The sequence below is a fragment of the Dermacentor variabilis genome, chromosome 4, assembly GCF_050947875.1.
Source record: "Dermacentor variabilis isolate Ectoservices chromosome 4, ASM5094787v1, whole genome shotgun sequence".
Classification (NCBI taxonomy): Eukaryota; Metazoa; Arthropoda; class Arachnida; order Ixodida; family Ixodidae; genus Dermacentor; species Dermacentor variabilis.
The window spans coordinates 162,918,572-162,940,579 of NC_134571.1; the positions used below are offsets into that span (position 1 = coordinate 162,918,572).

A 22,008-nucleotide genomic window follows, 5' to 3' on the forward strand; every position below is an offset into this window, starting at 1 on the left:
GGTCTTGGCAAGACGATTTCGCGGCGGTATTGGGCGATCGTTCGAAAGTTTGAGCGACGCGGCGGCCCTTCGCTTGTTCGAAGCGCCGGCACTCCTTTACAATTGCAACCGCAGTGGCACAATCCTTACACATCAGGAGACTGAAGGCATCGTCTGCAATACCTTTCAATATGTGACCAATCTTGTCTGCCTCGATCATGTTGTCATCAGCCTTGCGACAGAGGGTCCGCACATCCTGCATGTACATGACATAGGATTCTGTGGACGTCTGAGCGCGGCACGCAAGTTCTTTTTTTGCTGGCAGCTGAAGACCGACAGGTCTGCCAAACAGGTCTCGCATTTTTTCTTTGCAGACATCACAGCTCGTTAGGTCAGCTTCGTGTGTGTCGTACACTTGATTCGCAGTTCCTCTTAGATAAAATATAACATTTGCTAGCATCATGGTTGGATCCCACCTGTTGTTTTCGCACACTCGCTCGTACATCATAAGCCAGACCTCAACGTCGGCGTTGTCCGTGCCGCAAAATGTCCCTGGGTCCCGCGGATGAGTGAGGATGACCGTTGGCGCGGGCTACTGAGGGGTTGTCGCTTTTGTCGGTTGATTTTCCATTGTGGCGGCAGGTTGATGACGTCCGCTGCGAAGTTCCGTGACTGTATCCCGCACCTCCACTAAGATGTTGCAGGAAGAAAGCTGGCCCACGAGGGTAAAATAGTGTAAATTTACAATTGCGGTTAATGGCGGTCAGGCACCTGCGAAACTTCGTCATCCTCTAGTCCAATCCAACTTCTTCCTTCCCTCCACGGTAACATCATATATATATATATATATATATATATATATATATATATATATATATATATATATATAGTGCGATACAGCTGTTAAACCTCAACAGTTTATTCCGCAGGTCTCGCGCTGAAAGCGCCACTGGCCATGATGATGAATATATACAGATGAAGACGATGAAGAGGTACTATAATGCTCACACAATTTCCCCCGCGCGTGGAAGCGGCCAACCTGGCCGCTGGTTATGAAGGGAAACGCCGTATGAAAGGCTTTAAGCGCGAAACATGCACAATCTCTGTGGCACGGGAGCGGCCGTCCAAAGGCGGTGCAACTGAAGTGACACGATAGTTATCTGGCGAAGTCTGATCCCGAACAATGTAGGGCCCAATAAAACGGGACTGAAATTTATCGCACATTCCAGGAGTGGGAACTGGGGTCCGCAGTTAAACTTCATCTCCAGTGTGCAAGGAAACGATATTGTTAGATGCATCATAGCGAATTTTGCGGTCTTGTTGACTGGCGTCGGTATTGATGCGGGCACGTTGGCGACACCGGGCAATGCGGTAAACGAACTTCTCACGCACTGACGTGGATGAGGGCATGGGGACACCGAAGAAAGGAAGGTCGAAGATAGTGATCGGTTGGCGACCATACACAAGGAAAAAGGGCGAGTACCCCATAGTGCGTTGGACGGCCGTGCTGTATGCGAAAGTGACAAATGGTAGAATGACATCTCAATTGGGGTGGCCAGGGTTGATGTACATTGATATCATGTCGGACAGCGTGCGATGAAAGGGCTCTGGGCGAGCATTAGTTTGAGGGTGGTAGCTGGAAGTCGTTTTATGGATGGTTTTGGACGCACGGAGAACATCGTCGAGAAGTTTAGAGAGAATTTCGCTATGCAGAGAAGCTCGCCTCCTGATATCATGGGTTCGTGGCGCTGAAATATTTCTATCTTCGCCAATAATGAGCCAATTTGAAACATCTTTGTAGCAGAACGCTCCCTAGAGGACACGTAACAACTTTCAGCGTATAACCAAAATTTGGTGTGGGGCCTGGTGAGGGCCCCTATGAGCGGGCACGACGCTATTGTGCTGTCTCATGCAAGATATGGCATGCCAGGCAGTGGTTGCAAGCAGGCGAGACGGACCGTACACTTGCCTGCCCAATTATCTCGAAGGGAAGATTGAATAATGATTTAGGTATCATGTACAATAGTTGAATGCCTCTGCCTTCATTATGTTTGCTATATATATTTAAACCATACACAAAGATATTAAAAGCATAAGTTGTTCTCTTACCACCTAAAGTATGCGTTAGCGGAATATCGACTTCATCTATGTACACATTCTGAAAGCAAGCTGTACGTGCATGCAGACATGTTCATGCTTACTTCGACACAGAACATATTTTTCAAAGGAGAATGATTTATTTACAATACAACAAAGTGCGAAGCACAGCTTCACTGTAGGTTTTTCACACAGAATGAGGACTTATATAGAAAGCTCTGACATTAAAAACTAAATGACAAACTGCAACGGGGAATACAAAAGCAGACAGACAGTGCTCGCGCGCTTGCAGCTTTTAAAATGTGAAACAAGCATGACGCATAAACTTGCATGAACTTCATGCTGTTGTGACAAAGAAAAGTTGGGCCTCTCAATTCATTCCTTTCTCGTTCATCAAAAAGATGTTTAGAACCAAAGTTATGTAAAATAGCAGAGAAGTGAATATCAGGAACAGAACACGCATACGTCTGAAACTTAGTGTAAGGTCATATTTTGTATAGGTAAGTTATTTGTATGCGGACATTAGACAGCGAAGTGCCCTCAGCTAATGAAAGAATACCTATGCCTGACTAGCATGAAAAAAGAAGGAATGAAAGAGCTGCACGACAATCTACGTATTTGATTGAAGAACTACTGTCGGAGCCAAGCAACATGATTTTTTTAGCTTTGGAGCTCACGCCTATACAAGTCGTAGTGTTTAGGTGAATGCAGAGTGATGCAAGTGAAGTTCTTTATGTATACTTTGCCAGTAAGAGAAAAAGAAGCCTTTTCAAATACGTATATAATGTTGAGATAATTTCTTCGTCAACAGAAACACGTCAGATATCCTTCGTATATGCTCAGAATGATTTGTCCTGATGAATCCTGGACCTGCAGTCAACCTTCTTACCCGGAAGAAAAAAGAAATTCCACCTAATGTTAGACAATTCCGGAAACTCTTTCACCTGGACCCTGTTAGGGCTATGTTTTGTTCAATAGTTGTTCAAGGCCAATGTGGTAGCGATCTTGCACTAAACAGGTCTTCATGATAACCGTAAACTTATGAGGCTGTGAGACCACGATGCGAGATCTCTTATGTGACTGCCCTCATTGTGGTGTGGCTAGAAAACCAAACTCGACTGCATTTATTTGCACCTTGTTGAGGGAGATAACCATTGTCGAGACTGTGCTCAACGCATTTGCGTTGCCCTGCTCCTTGACATGCAGGTTGTTGCTAGAGTACGCTGCATTGCATTGATGTGCACACATTCCTTTCCTTTTTTATTTTATATATAGACTCGCCTGTTTCCTTTTATTTCCTTATTCCCTTTCGCCAGCACAGAGTAGTTCGCTTGTATTTACGCTGGCTGACCTGCCTATCTTCCTATCTTTCTTCCTCCTTTCTCCAAAAGCATGCGTCAGCATTATAAAACTGATCTTATAAGAAAGGCGTGAGGACGACGACGGACAATCTAGTGAAGGCAGTCTAATCAATCCTGTCAAACGCAACATGGCTAATATGTGCCTACTGAACGTTTCCATCTCCTGCCCGCATCAAGCTGGACAATGTTTCCTTAAGCAGATTGAATTACAAATAGAGGCAGCAACCTACAACTTGTGTCACTTTCCTAAGCAGGAAGAAAAAAATTTGAAGAAGTTGTGAACTCGCCAACTGGCCCAAGAGCCACCTCGTGAAAAAGGCGGCCGTCATATTTTACATACACCGCATGGCAACTAATTAAGAAGGCTGTCGAGCAAGCTAATGTAAAGGTAGTGTTTTCTGCCCGTGCAAGCCTTCAACGTTCTGCAGAATGGCCAACTCTTTTTTCGCCAGGCATCGGTCTATGTTGCACAACACGAAAATGAATACGTAGATTGTCAGGCAGGAGTCTTTTGTAAAATTCCTTTATCATGTAGTAGAAAGTATGTGTGACAAATCGTGAACAATGCGTGAATTAAAGGCCGAGGCAACATCAAAACAATGTTATAAAAGAGACAGAGGGCCACCGGGCAATTCAATGTCGAGATTTCAAATGTACGCCAAATTTTCACGCCTGCCAGGAGCTATTACAAATGGGTTATCTTAGTATCTGAGACCAAAAGGATCGTTGAGGCGGGTGATAGGCACATGGATGTTGCGTGAGTCTTCTTATCGCAAACTAACTGCTCTACTGAATGTGCCCAGCTGAACCGTGATAGTGCTGCGTGTATACAACAGTCGCTTTTTTTCCTGATAGAACAATTTTGGAAATAAAGCACTCGATCTGTGTGTTTAACTTCTTGTTTGTCATCTTTGCGCCTTTCACATCAACTCAGGCTCAACCAACACATCCAGTTTTCTATCTTAACATTATTAAACTAGGTGGCGACGATTTACTACAGAAATCAGAGCTTTATGGTATCACACACTTCACATGTGCATAACTCATAAGAGATTGTGAACATGTGAATGTGTCCGACCTTTCAAGTTACAGCACTGTGCTTGAGATTTCACTCTCATTATTAGCATTGGAATCCATGCCTACTTAATCTGAGTACAATGAGAGCATACCCAGTGTAAACAATTAATTCAAGCCATGGCAATGGAGAAACACACGTAATGAAGCAACTAAAGCTAGCAAAATGTGCTCAGTTGCATTTTTCGTATTCTGCACAAGCAATACTTGTCCTCTTCGAAATCAACGCAGTTTTCTTGGGCCTATACTTTATTCGATAGTCACATTTTTTTTCACATTTGCAGATAACTAATTGGCCCACATCCTCAGTTGGCGCTCAGGGCCGCTCATTTATACCCCCTTACACTTACTGGCGTTGAGCTGCATTTGCGTCCATTTACACTCGCCTAAACTCAGTGACTTCCCACTCTTGTGAAATTATCAGAAACGAGTGAGAGGGCTCTTGAATGTGTGTTTATCTGTAATGATAGTACAGCGCGTGAAAGTGCTTGAATGTCATTCTCATGCGAGCAATATTGCAAACACTTGTCTCTTTCTGCACCCCACCCCTTTTTTTGTGACAACTAAATATCAGCTTTACCCTTGCGTGCTTCATGATAAGCACCTTTGCGCACTGCAAGGAACAGCCATTCTGGGCCTGATTTTCAGTTACCGGTGCTATGGTCCACTGTATAGTTGCAGGGGAGAGTCGGGTAATCTCCTTTCTTTGCTAGTGTTGTTATTAATGTCGACCTTTCCTGCTTTAATCCAGTGTATAAATAAACAATTTGGTGAAAATAAAAAGAAATTGCCGAAGTTTTATAACATAAGAAATAAAAGCTCCCAAGAAAGGTCTTATTGAGGCCTATTTTGAGCCAGTGTGTACGTCACAGCCGTAAATTAATACTGCACGGAAATCACTTGACATAGGCGCAATGTCCAACTTGTGTTTTTTTATTCTTTAATAGATTTTTGGCAGTGCAACGCTGCTTTCTGACAACAATAGGAAACTACAAAAGTACAGAAATGGAGATTTTTCAGTCTGCAATAAAATTTGAAACTCCTAGGTCGACGTGAGATATCGCGCCATTGAAATTTTACCTGTGGCATAGAACTTCGCCCCTTCTACAAGTAACGACTGTACAGCTCCTCTCCCGGATATACTGTGGCAATCCTACTTCCCGTGAAAACCGACATTTTTTCTCTGTTGCTGAGTTGTCGCAGTTAAATGAGTATTTTCTCGTCAAACAAGCTTCGAGCTAAACTAGATTTTGAATTCCAGTGAAGTCGACGCACTGAACAGAAAAACGAGAAACGATGCAAGTCTACACATTACAACGAGGAAAGTACGTAACAAACCGAAAAAAAATTCACAATACAGCAGTCGTTCGACAAACTGCAACTATGAAACACGCTGAATTCATTTCGCTATGTCGACGAAGGGGATAAGAACAACGGCAGATTTCTTAGGAGGCTACACACGATTACTAGCGGCGCGATAAAGCGCCGAAAAGCCCCCACATGAAATTTAAACTAAAGTACACCAGACTACGCAAGCAAAAAATAACGCCAGCATTAATGCAATCTCAGGAAACCGAAACACAACTACGCCCGCAGTGATAGGTAGTTCACACCAAAACTTCAATGCGCGTATCTGCATTAGTACTACACATTCAGATGTTTAATCACCGAGATTCGTTATCTGCTCGCTTATAATAATGCAATGGCAGAAATTAAGCATTTCGTAGTATGGTAAGAAAACATCAACCTACCGAGTCAACACTGGTTTGCAGCTGTACGGCAAACACACCATAGCCCGACGATCGGGCGCACATGGAGGCTCACCACTGCTGATTGTCGGCCTGTGGTCGCCCTCCCACGAAATCTCGAGTGTCACTGGCTCCTTACAATTCCCGGAAACATCGGCGGAATTGAACATCACTTACATCACTGAGAACGTTCATCGACGCGTCCAGATGCGTATACAACGCGCACACAGTGTTAAGAACAGCCTGCTGCAGTGAAAGTTTTGGCGGCCAGTTGCAACAGCGGTTGCAACTTTCCTGGAGCGCCGCCGCCAACCTCTAGCCACGGCGTAACTAAGTCGACTTTGTGTCGGGAAAAATACGCACGTCCTCCATTCTCCGTCGCTTCAGCTAGGATGCGTTTGACGAAGCAGGCTTGGTGCTGAAACCGCCACCGTTACGCTCTAGCCTCGTCGCCATTGTGACTGAATGAGTTCGGTGGGCCAACTAGTGTTACCGAGCTCCCCAACGCGGACCTGATCTGCTATGAGTGGGGGAGTTGCCGCGGGAACTTCGTCGGACACCCCTTCCTACGCGCTGACCAAGACGCAAGACAAAGGCTACCCGGACGCATTGCGCGGGTCGTCTCCGAGTTCTACGAAGCCCATGTGACGTCGGCTCCGGACCATGCAACTGTGGATGTCTGCGTTTGTGTGTGTAAACCGTCCCGCGGAGAGGCGCCGTGTTTACGATGACTGGACGAACGTTTCCGCCACCTTGGAATCGTGGGAGGACCGAGTGTATATAAACGGCTGTTGTGCGGATGCTCGAGACACTTTCTTAAGCAGTCGTGTAAGACTGAGACAGTATCTCTCAAGCAGTCATGTGAGACTGATGTACTTTCTCAAGCAGTCATGTTAGACTGATATAAATACTGTAAATAAACCCATATTCCTAGTTCTCGATGAGAATCAGTCCTTCCCTTCATCAACGTTCTCAGTGTGGATAAGTAGTACGACGGCATGGGCCAGCTACCTTCTAATTCATGCCCGACTCCAATCATAACAACGGATCACGAGCGATGGGATTGAACTCCCAATCGTAACAACTGGCTGACAGCGGTGGGATGGACTGCGGTGAGCGCTTGGTTCTTGCTTTGACTTTCTAGGCTTCATTTTTCGGTTGTTCTGTTAAAAACAGTAGGGAAGGTAGATTGTTGAGTGTTAGCTGGGTTGTGTTTTCCTAGCTAGATTTAGCGAGCGGGATCAAGGCAGTAAAGCAACAATCATGGAGTTTAGGAGACTGCTGAGAGACGAATTGTTGATTGTTGGTGAGGACCTGGGCCTAGATGTTCGCAAGGAAATGCTAAAATCGGAATTATTGCAGCTCATTTCCGAACAGGCCGGTGAGGCAGAAATTGAAATGGGGTAGGAACTTCTGAAAAAGAGAGGAACGGGAGAGGGAGAGAGAGAGAGGAACGTGAGTTAAGAAAAATACAACTGGAAGTTGAAAGCAAACGTTTGGAGATGTCTCATGGAAATGAAGGGGCTCTGGGACGATTAAGTGAGGCAGAATCATACCGCATGTACAGGCTATTAAAGCCATTTGAGGTCGGGAGCGACATAGGCTTGTTCCTAAGCAATTTTGATAGGATTTGCGAGAAGATGAACTTCGGCCCGAGTACATGGCCACAGCCGTTGCTGTCTATGTTTCCGTGCGAGGCGGCGCCAGACTCAGTGCACAGGATGCATATGATTATGCAAATGTTAAGGCTAGTCTCCTGAAGAAATACCACCTTTCAGCGGAAGCTTTTCGGCAAAGGTTTAGAAGCACAGGCAAGAAAGATAGCGAGCGGTGTCCGGAGTTTGCATACGGCTTAAAGGCCAACCTAGTGGAGTGGCTGAAAAGCGCGGAAGCGTACGACAGCAGACATAATCATTGAATGCATGTGTCTAGAGCAGTTATACAAAAGCATCCCCCAAGCTGTGAAACTGTGGGTGCAAGACAGAGGGAATGTAAACACTGGGGAAAGGGCGGCTGAGTTAGCCGAAGAGTACGCAACGCGTAGAAAGTTGAACGCCAAGGACGGAAATTGGGACGGTCGAAATGGACTGCGGAAACCATTTCCGTTCAAAAAGGGTTCGCAGACTAGACGAACGGAGCCTGTGGAAGTGGGGGAAAAGCCCACAGAAAAGAGCGAGGAGAAACTTATTGGGGAAACCGCACGAAAGGAACAGAAAAGGAAATTCGAATCTTTTAGGCCGATCCGCTGTTTTAAATGCCACAACCTGGGACATATAGCTGTAAACTGCGGGAAGTCTAGCGTAGTTTTCTCCTACGTGGAGGAAAAAGATGAGAATATGGAACTTTTAAGTCCATATCTTCACGACCTGCATGTTAATTCACGACCTGCAAGTTGTTCTCACACCCGTTCTACGCACAGGTCAGTTCCTTACAACCTGCTAAATGTTATCGGAGTTCTAATCGTTGTACAGTAGCGGTGTCGTGCCCCACCAACTTTCTATATGTTTTGCGAAAGTGCCTTGTAGGGTTGGTTTCTGCTATTGATGCTGTATGGAGTGTTCTGTTAATGCTCTCGGGAGATATCGAGAGTAACCCTGGCCCTAGAAGCAATGCTGCACCTACAGGTTCTGACAGTGCCAAAATCACGGAAACTTTTGAAGTTGTTAAAGGCTTGGAAACGAATCAGGCGAGGTTTCTTCAAGAAATACAAATTGTTAAAGAACAACAAAATGTGCTGAATACGTCAGTCCAGGCCCTTCTTGGCAGGGTGAATCTTCTGGAAACTGATATGCGTTCTCTCAAACAGATTGATACGCTCAATGCAGCTTCAGCTCCGTGCGCTCTCGACGCCCTTCGTCATGATATGATGAAGCTTAGGGCGTCACTTGATAGCGAGAGCAACAGATCCAGAAGAAACAACCTCATTATTTTTGGCCTGGATGATTCAACCGATGAGACATGGTCTGTATCGGAGGAAAAAGTAGTGTCTTTCTTCGAAACGCAACTGGATGAACAGGTTACCCCAGAAAGTGTAGAGCGTGCTCATCGGCTTGGTAAATCCCAAGGAAGCAAAAACAGACCTATCATTATAAGGTTTGTTAACTTCAAGGATAAGGAACGTATCCTATCTCGTGGTATCAGGCTCAAGGGTACTAACTTTGCGATCCGTGAGGATCTCAGCCCTGACGTCAGGCTTGCGCGATCTAAACTTGTAAGTTATGCAAAAACATTGAATTGCTCTTTCAAACTTCGATACGATAAGCTACTCATTGATAAGAAGTGCTATGTTTATGATGGAACTCAGGACATTGTTGTTGAGCTGAAAAAGTAGCAGAAGGGGCGGTACCTGAACAATGAGTCCTCAAAGCAATGTGTGCGCACGGGACGTTCCGCTCATCCAATTTCAGAGCTTACCATTTTAGTCGTGAACTGCAGAAGTGTAAAAAACAAAACTGATGAATTCGCTACTCTGACCTCTTCAGTAAAACCCCACGTGATTATAGGTACGGAGTCTTGGCTCGACGAAGCTGTTGGTAGTTCCGAAGTATTTCCGCCTGGTTTTCACGTCTACCGTTCCGATCGCAATGCGCATGGCGGTGGTGTCTTTCTACTTGTTGACTCGTGCTTGCAATCATCTCCCGTGTTAATCCGAACTGATTTTCCCGAGTCAGTTTGGTGCAATATCCGATTTGAAACTGGGCAATTACTGACAGTTGGCTCCTTTTACCGTTCCCCCGCTTCCACATCGCCTGAGACCTTCACAACTCTATCCGAGTTTCTTTCTACAATAAATAATGACTATATTGTTGGCGGTGATTTCAACATGCCTGACGTGAGGTGGGTTCACTATAAGCCTGTCCTTGCTAATTCTTCCGCTCTGTCTATAGCATTCCGCGAGGCAATAGTTACCAATGACATTTATCAGTTTGTTACTGAACCTACTAGGTATGGTCCGAATAGCTCTTCTATCTTAGATCTGCTTTTTGCAAATCAGCCATTGCTTGTGTCTGATAACGCCGTAATTCCCGGTATTAGTGACCATGACTGCATTGTGGCGCATGTGCAGATTGTCCCCTTCTCATGTGCACATGATCACCCAAGGAAGGTATACTTTTTTGAGAAAGGCAATTATGTTTCATTGTCTAATGATCTTGCTATATTCCTGCAGGAATTCAGTCATTTAGCTCAGTCCGCAGATTGCAATACCCTATGGGATACATTTTCCTCCACACTAAAGCACCTGGTTGACACACATGTTCCATGGAAACATTTGTCTGCAAAAAATCGTAGTGATAAGCCTTGGGTAACTCGGGAAGTCAAGCAATTGATTAAAAAGAGACATCGCCTTCTGAATGCTTATAGAAAGCAGCGTAACCCTTCTGTATTTGGATTGCTAAAAACCCTTGGAAAAGATATAAAAGTAAAAAACAAGGTTGCTAAGGAAGAATACTTTTTAGCATTGGGCCCAAAGTTACAATATAACCCGAAAGAAATGTGGAAGTGTTTGAAAATGATTAGCAAAGAATCAGTTGGCATGCCGAACTTAAAAAACGGTAGTGTACTTCTTACTAATGATGTCGATAAAGCATCTTGCTTCAATCTTTATTTCCAATCATCTTTCACAACTCCCTGCCAGAATGAATTACCGCCTATTCCCGACAATGTGCTTGAACCTATGCCGGAACTGGTCGTGACACATGGTGGTATACTTAAGTTACTTGGCAATATAAATGTCTCTTCTGCAAGTGGTCCTGATGGTATACCTTCTTATGTGTTAAAGACTTGTTCTGAGACAATCGCCCCCTATCTGGTTATTATTTTTGAGAAATCGTTAAGTACTTCTTGTTTACCTAAGGAGTGGAAAGTTGCAAACGTGGTACCAATCCATAAAAGTGGCCCAAAAATATTGTCTCCAACTACAGGCCAATTTCTCTAACTAGTGTGTGTAGTAAAACACTGGAGCACATCGTATACAGTTCCCTAATAAAACATCTAGAAAACAATAATTTTTTTAGCAAATATCAGCATGGTTTTAGGTCTGGTCGTTCTTGTTCGACCCAGCTCCTAGAATTCAGCCACGATCTTTTTCATTCATTCGATCTCGGTATACAGACCGACTGTATATTTCTAGATTTTAAAAAGGCATTTGATTCTGTTCCCCATGTTTTACTGTTGTATAAGCTATCATCCCTCGGTATCTCTCCTTCATTGCTTGATTGAATTAAATGTTATCTACAAGAACGCATGCAACATGTTGTAGTTAATGGCTCACAATCTGATTATGTTGATGTTACATCGGGAGTTCCCCAGGGATCTGTTTTAGGGCCATTGTTGTTTTTGGCCTACATCAATGACATTGCTCAGGTTGTGTCATGCAAAGTGCGTCTGTATGCGGATGATTGTGTGATTTATCACTGCATTAGGTCTGCCACTGACCACGAGTGTTTGCAACGCGATTTGGACTGTATAACACGCTGGTGTGTTAGGTGGCAAATGTCTTTAAACCCCTGTAAGTGTCAGTACGTGTCCTTTACACGTAAACAAAATCCACATCTATTTCATTATACAGTAGACAATGTCCAGCTATTGCGAGTAACTCAGTATAAGTATCTTGGTGTTTATTTCTCATTGAATTTTACTTGGACTAAGCACGCTGAATATGTTACAGCGAAAGCCTGTAAAATGCTACATTTTGTTAAACGCAACTTCCGGCTAGCTCCTCCCAAAATTAAAGAACTACTTTATTTTTCGAACGTAAGACCCATATTAGAGTATGTCTGTATGGCCTGGGACCCGCAATCCAAAACTCTGTCTAATATGCTCGAGCATGTACAAAACCGCGCAGCCCGTTTTGTCTGCAATAACTATGACTTTACTTCTAGTATTACAGCACTTAAGGATAGCTTGGGCTGGGCATTATTAAGCACACGCCGAAAAAACATGAGGTTGGAAATGCTTTTTAAAATTTATTTCGGCCTGGTTAAAATAGATAGAGAAACTTACCTTTTACCTCCTCATTTCTTATCTCACAGAAGTGACCACTATTTAAAAATAAGAGAGCTCATTTGTAGAACAAACGTCTTCAAGCATTCATTTTTTCCACACACAATATCACAGTGGAATCAGCTACCGCAGGATATTGCTGATTGTCACACTGAAGCATCGTTCAGAGCATTTCTGCTGAGCATTTAGTGGCGTGAATTTTTATATTGTTGTGTTATTTTTTGGTTGACCAGTTCTGTATTTTGTCGAGCTTATGTACACTGTACATTCCCCCCTGCAATAATGCCTTCGGGCGCTGCATGTACTTGAAATAAATAAATAAATAAATGGAAAACCATGCCGAGTGCTAAGAGACAGTGCCACCACAATGGACATTGTCCATCCGTCGTACGTGACAGTAGATGACTTCACCGGAGAAATAGCATGGATCAAACAGGTTGTAGAAGAACACAGCGTGTGTCTGCCCATGGCCAAAGTCAAAATCAGTGGACCATTCGGAGAGCTAGAGACTGAAGCTGCAGTTTCCAAATTTTTGTCACTGCAGTACCCTTACATCTTTTCGAATCGTTCGAATCAGTTACTGCGTGACAAAGGGCTCAAACTGGGAGAAGGCATGGTACAAGCATTGACCCGCGGCCAAGCTCGTAAAATCGCGTCGCTTTCGGCTGAAAATCTACAAGCTGCTCCAGCGGAAGCAGAAAAGGGGATAACATCAATACCCGAATCCGAGCTAGGCCCGAGGGACAAAAAAACAGTTAAGGAGGGCCTGCCAGCTGACCAGCTCAATTAGAGCGTAACACTAGAGTGTCAACGTTCAAGCCTGCAGGAAGAGCAAGCTGACGAAATCGCAAGCGAGACAGGGTCGTTATTATCCTCAAAGAACTTTGATCAGCTCTTACGTGTGGACAGGAAGCCACTGGCAGTGGAGCAAAAGAACGATGACAACTTAGCTAAATTACTCCACACAGCTAAAGAAGGCATTGCTAGGCGCAATGCGACAATACATGAGAGAGGAGGATTGTTGTATCGGCACTACAGAGATCGAAGGGGTAGGATTTTAGATCAGTTAGTCGTACCTACTAAGTACAGGGAGGACCTTTTGAGTCTCTGTCATGGAAATGGGTGGTCCGGCCACCTAGGCATAAACAAATCAAAGGAAAGATTGCTTATGGAATACTACTGGCCTGGTTCTTTTAAAGACATAGAAAACTTTGTAAGATCATGCGACGCCTGCCAGCGCTCGGGTAAACCAGGAGAGACATGGAAGGCTCCACTAAAGCTAGTGCCCTTAATAATAGAACCTTTCAGACGACTTGTAATAGACACGGTAGGTCTTCTACCAAAAGCAAAATAAGGTTACAGGTACTGGTTTACCATGCTGTGTCCGGCTACAAAGTTTCCAGAAGCAATCCCTCTCAAAAAGCTCAACTCCGCCGAAGTTGTAGACGTGCTTTTGACAGTGTTTGCACGATTTGGATTTAAAGCCGAAATTCAGGCGGATCAAGGGTCAGTATTCACCAGCGCACTAACTTCCACATTCTTGCTAAAGTGCAGGGTAAAGTTAATACACAGTTCCGTCTATCAGCCTCAGTCAAACAATGTAGAGAGGTGGCATTCAGTGCTTAAGCGAGCTTTACTTGCGCTCTGTTAGGAGCACAAGGAGGAATGCGAGAACTGTCTGCCGGCAACATTGCTTGCTTTGCGAACGGTTTCACATGAGGCTACAGGGTTCTCGCCAGCAGAACTAGTGTATGGGAGGACACTCCGTTGTCCACTGAGAACGTTAAGAGAGATGTTGGAAGAAAGAGGAGAGAGTCCAACAGTGGCTGAATACGTGCTAGATTTGCTGGAATGGCTAAGCGCAACCCAAGAACTAGTCGAAAATAACAGGGGAGAGGCGCCAAATAACGCCAAATTCTATTACGACAAGAATGCGAGGCTTCGTACGTTTAACGTCGGAGACCAGGTAATGATCCTCAAACCTTCAAGAAAGAACAAGCTTGAAGTTCTCTGGGACGGGCCCGTTAAAGTGTTGCACAAACTTTCAGATACTAACTATGCTCTGAAAATGCCCTGTTGCAGCAAGGAGGTGAGGATATATCACTGCAATTTGATGAAGCCGTATATAGAGCGGAGCGGAGTCGTTAACTATACTATCAAAGAGCAGGGTGGCACTAGTACCAAGTTTAAGGAGTATAGGGCGACCTCCAACTCTGAAATCGGCCTAGAAAGAGTAGTAAAACATTTGGTAAGCTCGCACGCTCTAAGACCCGAGCAGCTGGGTGAGATAAAAGAGGTGTTAGGGGAATATCTCGACAGATTTAGCGATCGCCCGTGTGCAACCGAACTAATAACGCATGAAATAGAGCTGACATCAACCGCACCCGTAAGATCAAAGCCTTACAGTGTGTCTCCAAGACAGAGAAAGATTATGGAGGCAGAGATACAGCGCATGCTAAAGTTGGGAATTAGTGAGCCCGCTGAGAGTGACTAAACGTCACCGCTCATACTGGTAGAAACCCCTAACAAGGACCCTCGTCCGTGTGTTGACTACAGGAAGTTGAATGCCATCACTAGGAATCAGCTGTACCCGATACCCAACATTTAGGAACGAATTGAAAGAGTTAGTGCTGCTGAATACATTGCAACTATAGATCTCTTGCGGCGGTACTGGCAAGTTCCCCTTTCATAAAGCACCAGCCCCTATGCCGCATTCATCTCACCTGTAGGCACTTTTCGCACTCTCGCACTCAGCTTCGGGCTGAAGAACGCGCCGTTTAGCTTGTCTAAGTTAAAGGATATTGTCCTAAAAGACTTGCAAGAGTTCGCCGTGCCATATGTTGATGATGTAGCAATTTTTTCGGACAGCTGGGAACAACACGTATCGCACCTCAAACAGTGTTCTCACGGTTGAGGGAAGCCGGCTTAACGATGAAAGCGGAAAAGTGTAGATTTGGGTTTCGCAGTTTACTTATCTGGGCCATGTTGTCGGCCAGGGCACGAGACGGCCGGCCGAGCTGAATATAGCTACGATTGAAGAATTTTCTCAGCCGCGCACGAAACAGACATTCGTTCATTTTCGGGACTTTTGGGGTACTATCAACGGTACATTCCGAATTACTCGCAAATGGCAAGTCCATTAACGGACGCCCTCCGAAAGGGAGCACCGAGTAGCGTACACTGGGATAAAGACAGAGAGCGCTTTCCAAAGTTTGAAAACGCTATTGGTTTATCGTCCTGTGCTTCTCGCACCAGACTACACAAAGGAATTCATAGTTCAATGCGACGCAAGCGACAGAGGTATGGGCGTGGTACTTAGTCAGGTCGGCGACGATAACAAGGAGCATCCTATCCTCTATGCCAGCCGTAAACTAAATGTAAGAGAGGAAGCCTACAGCGCTTCAGAGAAGGAATGCGCTTGTTTAGTTTGGGCCGCCCAGAAGTTGTCGTGTTACTTGTACGGAGCGAAGCTCATCTTCGAGACCGACCACTGTCCTCTGACGTGGCTCAATCAAATGTCACACAAAAATGGCCGCTTGCTCCGATGGAGCTTCACTCTCCAAGAGTACTAATTCTTCGTTAGATATAAAAAGGGAAAGTTGCGTAGCAATGCGAATAGTTCGAGCAGGCTAATTTGAATTATGCTTTTGAGGGTGCCGCCTAAATTTTATGGCTACTAGTGTTAATTTTATGAAGCCAAGAAGATCCCCTCTCATTTAGCAGGATTCCCTCCATGATTGCTGAATTTGTCAGCACGAAATTGCTTCAGAAATTGGCATAGCGAAATGCAGCATTTCTTTTTGTTTCTGCACTTATGTCTTTTTTTAAACCTAGCGCGTCTAAAGTGAAAGCCAAGTTACGTCATCTCCGCGCAGAGCCGTGTTGTGGGGTTCATTTCGCAGTTGCCTGTCCTTGTTGGATGTTTTGGGACGTTGACACCATTACACAAGTGGTCGCTGCGAGCCAAGGCATCACCCCCTGGCCACCAGCCGTTTTCTTCCTGCCCAGCGGTTATCTGCGCTAGACAGTCGAGATTTTCCGGGCCATTGCGGCGCTGTTAAGAACGGCCAGCTGCAGTGCAAGTTTTGCCGGCCAGTTGCAACAGTGTGTTCAACTTTCCTGGAGAGCCACCGCCAACATCTAGCCACGGCGTGACTAAGTCGACTTTGTGTCGGGAAAAATACGGGCGTCCTCCACTCTCCGTTCAGTTAGGATGCGTTTGTTGAAGCAGGCTTTGTGCTGAAATCGCCACCGTTACGCTCTAGCCTCGTCGCCGTTGTGGCCGAATGGGTTCGGCGGGCCAACTATTGTTACCGAACGACCCAACGCGGACCTGATCTGGTATGAGTGGGGCAGTTGCCGCGCGAACGTCGTCGGACACCCCTTCCCACGCGCCCACCAAGACGCAAGACAAAGGCTACCGGGGTGCACTGCGCGGGTCGGCTCCGAGTTCTACGAAGCCCCTCTGACGTCGGCTCTGGACCAGGCACCTGTGTGTGTGTGCGTGTGTGTGTGTAAACCGTCCCGCGGAGAGGCGGCGTGTTTACGATGACTGGACGAACGTTTCCGCCACCTTGGACTCGGGGGAGGACCGAATTTATATAAACGGCTGTTGTGCGGATGCTCGAGACACTTTCTTAAGGAGTCATGTTAGACTGAGACAGTCTCTCTCAAGCAGTCATGTTAGACTGATGTACTTTCTCAAGCAGTCATGCTAGACTGATATAAATACTGTAAATAAACCCATATTCCTCGTTCTCGATGAGAAGCAGTCCTTCCCTTCATCAACGTCCTCAGCGTGGATAAGTGGGATGACGGCATGGGACAGCTACCTTCTAATTCATGCCCGACTCCAATCTTGACAACGGATCACGAGCGATGGGATTGAACCCCCAACCATAACAACAGCCGCATAACGTCGCTGGTAAAGTTATGACAATAATTACTACCGAAAATAATCGCCTTGTTCGCCGGCTCACGCAATGTTTCGCTCATTCCCGGCTGGCGCAGTCGTTTCTCCTCCTCCGTCATGAAAGTGACGCGCAGCGGTGACGACTGCTTTCTATGTCTATTCGCTCTCTCATTTTGCCTTTCATTTTTCTTTCTTCCTCACAGCTTCTCTCTCTTAAGTACTAGCACCTTTCGCTTTGCAACGTTCTCTCAACCCTTCTGCGCGATTTTCTGTCGCCAAATTTGCAGGGCTGCGTACGAACGCTGTGTTTGCTCATCGGCCGCATACCGCCGTGAGCAGCAGGTCGGCCGCGTTTTGTCACGCATGATCTGGCTTGAAAGAACGCTTATATTAGGTAATCTGGGACAAAGCGAGAATCTACCGCTTATACGGGGGCCGTTATGCAGGACTTCACTAAGAGTGCAGTCGAAGGGCACGTTGCAGGTTCCGGAGCCCACTACCCGGAGTCCACAGGGTTATGTGCCCTTGCGCTTGGACCCTCTGTGCACTAACACCAGGATTGGCCCACAGTTTGTTGACGCAGAACAAAAATGCACGAAACCTGAGCCATTACAGCTTCGCTGTAAAATTTAGCTGGGATGTTACAGTATCCTATGCTGTTCTGCGAATGTGTCTTCATACAGTAGCATTCTTAGGATAGTCATGCAATTTGCGGAGACGATGTCTCTGTTTGTTTTTACTGTATATGCATGTATTTCACAGTTCTGCCGCTAAACTGGGTTACAGGGTTGTCAGTGGTCGAAAGCGTAGCGCACTGGGCAGCTGTGCTGAGGTAACAGGGTACGAAACCAACTATCGGACCAACTTGGTTCACAGAGTATGTGGCAATGTGCGTATGCATGCGCCTCCTAAACGAATCTTTCACGCCAGCATGGGTCACGGTAGATGCGGGAATTAGGTTAGCGGCACGGTTCGAAGACAATCTTTTGCGCTGACTTGGTGCACTGGATATGTGCCGCTCGGTCTCTGCTGGTCTTTAACGAACCACGTTGAAGCCAAGTTGGGTCACTGGGTATGTGCCAGTAGGTGTGTGACGCTCTTCAATAAACGTCTCCGACGCCAGCTAGGGTAATTAGGCATGCATCACTGGGAATGTGGTGCTCTGCAATAATGAAGAATGTCCCTCAAAATTTCCCCGATGCTGGGCGGTACTGAACCAACATCAGAAGGGTTCATCAAAGACAGCAATCCGAAGCATTGGCAGGCTGCGCCACAAATGATAAAGGCGCCCAGAAAGATAAATTTCGCTGCAGTTTGCGCCTCATACAAAATTAGCTTCGATGGTGGCAATACGTCTTCTCGCTATATTGATTCAATGCTAAACGCATTAAAGTCGAACGTTACATCATTTTGAGATTATTTCTGCCTCATACCTTTCCCACATGGCACGAGGCATGACCCATTTGAAATGAGAACATTGTCTGAATGGCTGTCGCAGAGGTCAAGGCGACTTTGACTCGGTTTATTGCAAACGCCATGTTTAACTGAAAATGATACTTCATGGAAGATATTTGACGTTCCTTTACAATTCAGAGTTCATAGCGTTCATAAGGTGATCGGTGTCATTAGTGGTTTTTAGCCACTAGCTAACGCTGGTCTGTTTCTGACATGATGAAGGGCTGTGACGGTAGTTATATACGTTCTCACGTCCTCCCACGTATAGTAAATTTTTTACCACTGGATTTTCATTTAGTCATACTGCATTCAAATGGTATTTATTGGAAGCCATCCTAACCATTCTTTCTGCCTGATAAAAAAATCATACTCACGCCATGGGTGCCACCACGAATAATGTAAGCATGCTCCAGTGCGTGTAGGATCTATGAGCTCGTGCTTGGTGTACCAAGAAAGTTACCCTGAGTACTGCTGCTTAATGAAGCTGCCTTGGTAGTAGTGTCAATGGCGTCTATATAATTCTGAATGTCACAACCATTATAAAGTTATTGACATTGCTTATACTAGCCTTGTACTTTCTTTGGCTTCAAGGGTTAATAGATGAATTAAAATGTAGCGAGTGTGATATGTCTTGGGATTTTACGTGTCGTAGCGATGTATTGGCTTAAAGTTTGTAACAGTGGGAATTAAGAAATCATTTCGCTCGTTATTCTGCGCGGCGCTCTCAGAACTAGCCTAGCATTGCAAGACACACTGGAATGTGTCCGACGAGATTTTGTGCAACAGAAGCAGCACGCTTTATCACTCAGCCATCATGGAAGGAAAGAAACTGCAGTGTAAAGACGGAATATTAACCTAATGCACCTAATGAACCTGGCCGCATGCTGATCGTCTATGTCTTTGTGCAGGGAAGTGCCGGTGGATATTTTTGTTCTTGTTGTGCACCATGACAAACCCGATATCAACTTCGCTACCTGCCGCATGGTGCCACCAACCATACTAACCTCGGACGTCTTGGAGGATCTTACACAGGATGCGTTTTACGGCATCCGCATGGTAAGCCGCGGCCGTGTGCACTTTCACATATGCGTAATCAGAATCTTGTTTAACACGCAGCATGTAATATAATGCAGAGACTGAAGTAAATTTCAACAGATAACTTATACAGCAGTAGAGAGAGCCTAGCACTTAAAATGGTGCCCCGGTATCCGCAATGGTGTTGCAAGAAAGAACAGAACTGGTACTGGGACGTGGAATTAGATTATTCGAGCTTGATTTTGGTGATTTGAACAGTGCCAGCTGGCTACCTACTACTATGGCTTGAGAGGTAAAAGAGACATTTCAACATTTGACATCCTTGACATTCGCACTGTGGTCCGCGCTCTGCACGGTTCGAGAATTGGGGGAAGACTGAAATATGTCCTTAAGCTACTTGAAGGTATGAAAAGAACTCGGCAATTATCAAGCGACGTAAGATCTAAGGCCCAGCAGTGAGCGAAGATCTGTTATGATCGCACAGCCAAGTCTCGTCAGTTTGTGGTGGCCGATAAAGTGATGATTCTAAGAACATCACAGAAAACCCAAATTTATGTACAATGGGAAGGCCTAGCCTAGGTTGTTCAAAAACTATCAGACACCACCTACATGAGTAGCGGATGGTACAGCAAATTTACCTTCGTAATCTGCTCAAGCCATACAGATAATGGGAAGCAGTTGTGAGTGTTTTGCTAAACGTAGCTGAAGAGATACCAGTGGAGTTTCCTGAGTTAGTTTCAGCGACGAACGGAGAAGCCACTGATGAAGTAATTAACAGTCAGGTTTCTAAAGCGCAGCTGGCACCTGGCCACAGAAACGAGGGGCAAAACCTCTTGCATAAATAATAACGCTGACGTCAAGCGTTATTAGAGTGTCCAGAAATTCTACATCGGCATGTCGGACACTTGGTTTACACAACTGGACAGCCACTTCCGTATCAACAAGGTTGCAGGCTCCAGCTGTGTTCCAAGCTCCGCCTACCACTCCGCGGTCCCAACTTCTACGAGGACTTTCGTTCAGCCATCTTTGCTCAATGCACCACCTCGAGCGTTCAACCGTAACGCCATTTGAACCGTCGCGTCATTCCGCGTTTTGTTGTCCCACATGACGTGCATCAACCCAGGCCGATCGTCACCACTAGCCAGCTCCAGCATCAAACATCTACTCGATCCGTTAGCCTCCTCCCCGTTTTTAAAGGCAGCTGCGCGACGACTCTTTCCAATGAATTCACTTGGACAAACACAAATGCTTTCGGCTACTCTACGGCCCACCACTCTCCTTCCTTGGACGTTCCCGCAAACCATTAGCTTTGCGTTTGCGGGCAGCTCACTCATCACCGAGTGAGAGGCTCGGCCACCGGCTCCACTAGCCGCAAATTTCACTCTCGCAGGCACGGCGACGCCACAACCAAAAGCTTGGCGATGCCTTCAGTGACCATCGCAACCGTGACGCTGTCGGCATTCGAGATTTCACCGAAAACAGCAGCATGTGAGCCTTCTCATGTTCTGTGCTTTCACCTTCCGCGAATTCCTTCCGTGGTTTACCCAAGCTTTGCAGGAGCAGGTCTGCCAATTGCGGTCTTCAGCTCCAGAATTAATTCCACGTGAACGTGAGTGGCCAGTATTTGCGCCATCTACACGCAGAACGCGAGCTACAGACGGTCTTCTTTCGGAGCTTAAACTTCTACCAGGCTCAGCAATCTACGAGAACCCTTGGCAGGTCGTGGTTTCGCCCTACGGCATCATTGTTGCTTCGCCTCGCTCACAAGCTACGCTGCCGGCACTGCCTAATACATTACTCTCGGATTGTGTGTACCCAGCAACACGAACATCGACAGCATATGCTTTCCATTGCAACTCTGACCAAACTCCTGGCAAAATATGCAGCGGACGAAGAGCAGCCACACTCACTGCGACGCCATCTCGAGACTAAGGCCTTGCTGGTCCTCAGAATTCACCGCCCTGCTGAACTGTGGCCATACCTGTAATGTTGACGCAGCATGAATCAGCAAGGGCAATAAGGCACGCAGCGACATTCGCAGTTCCCCGCCAATGGCACCGTTGCATGCTGTTCGACGACACCGTATTCAGTGTTATTCCCCTCAACGGCATGAACTCGCAGCACGCGAAAGAACCATGCAATACGTATCAACTCTGCTTGTCGAGCTGCACTGCATTCGGCGCGCAGACGTCGACAGCGCAAGACGACGCCCTGAACGGGGAATACAATGCGCCCTGTGTCTAGATGCTATCAGTCACGACCACCACTGTTATGTGTGTCGTTGGCCGAAACTGGCTTTACTTGGACTTCTTACCGGACGCTATACTCCGCTTCATACATAGCA

General features: G+C 45.9%; 1 protein-coding gene across 1 annotated transcript in view; it reads left to right on the forward strand.

Annotated features, from left to right (window-relative positions):
* LOC142578403 (uncharacterized) overlaps positions 1-22,008 on the forward strand; it is an 84,543-nt gene that overhangs the window by 38,637 nt on the left and 23,898 nt on the right. The window contains exon 5 of the mRNA XM_075687793.1: positions 19,538-19,685. Within this exon, the coding sequence (XP_075543908.1) occupies positions 19,538-19,685 (148 nt within the window). The remainder of the gene's footprint in view (positions 1-19,537; positions 19,686-22,008) is intronic.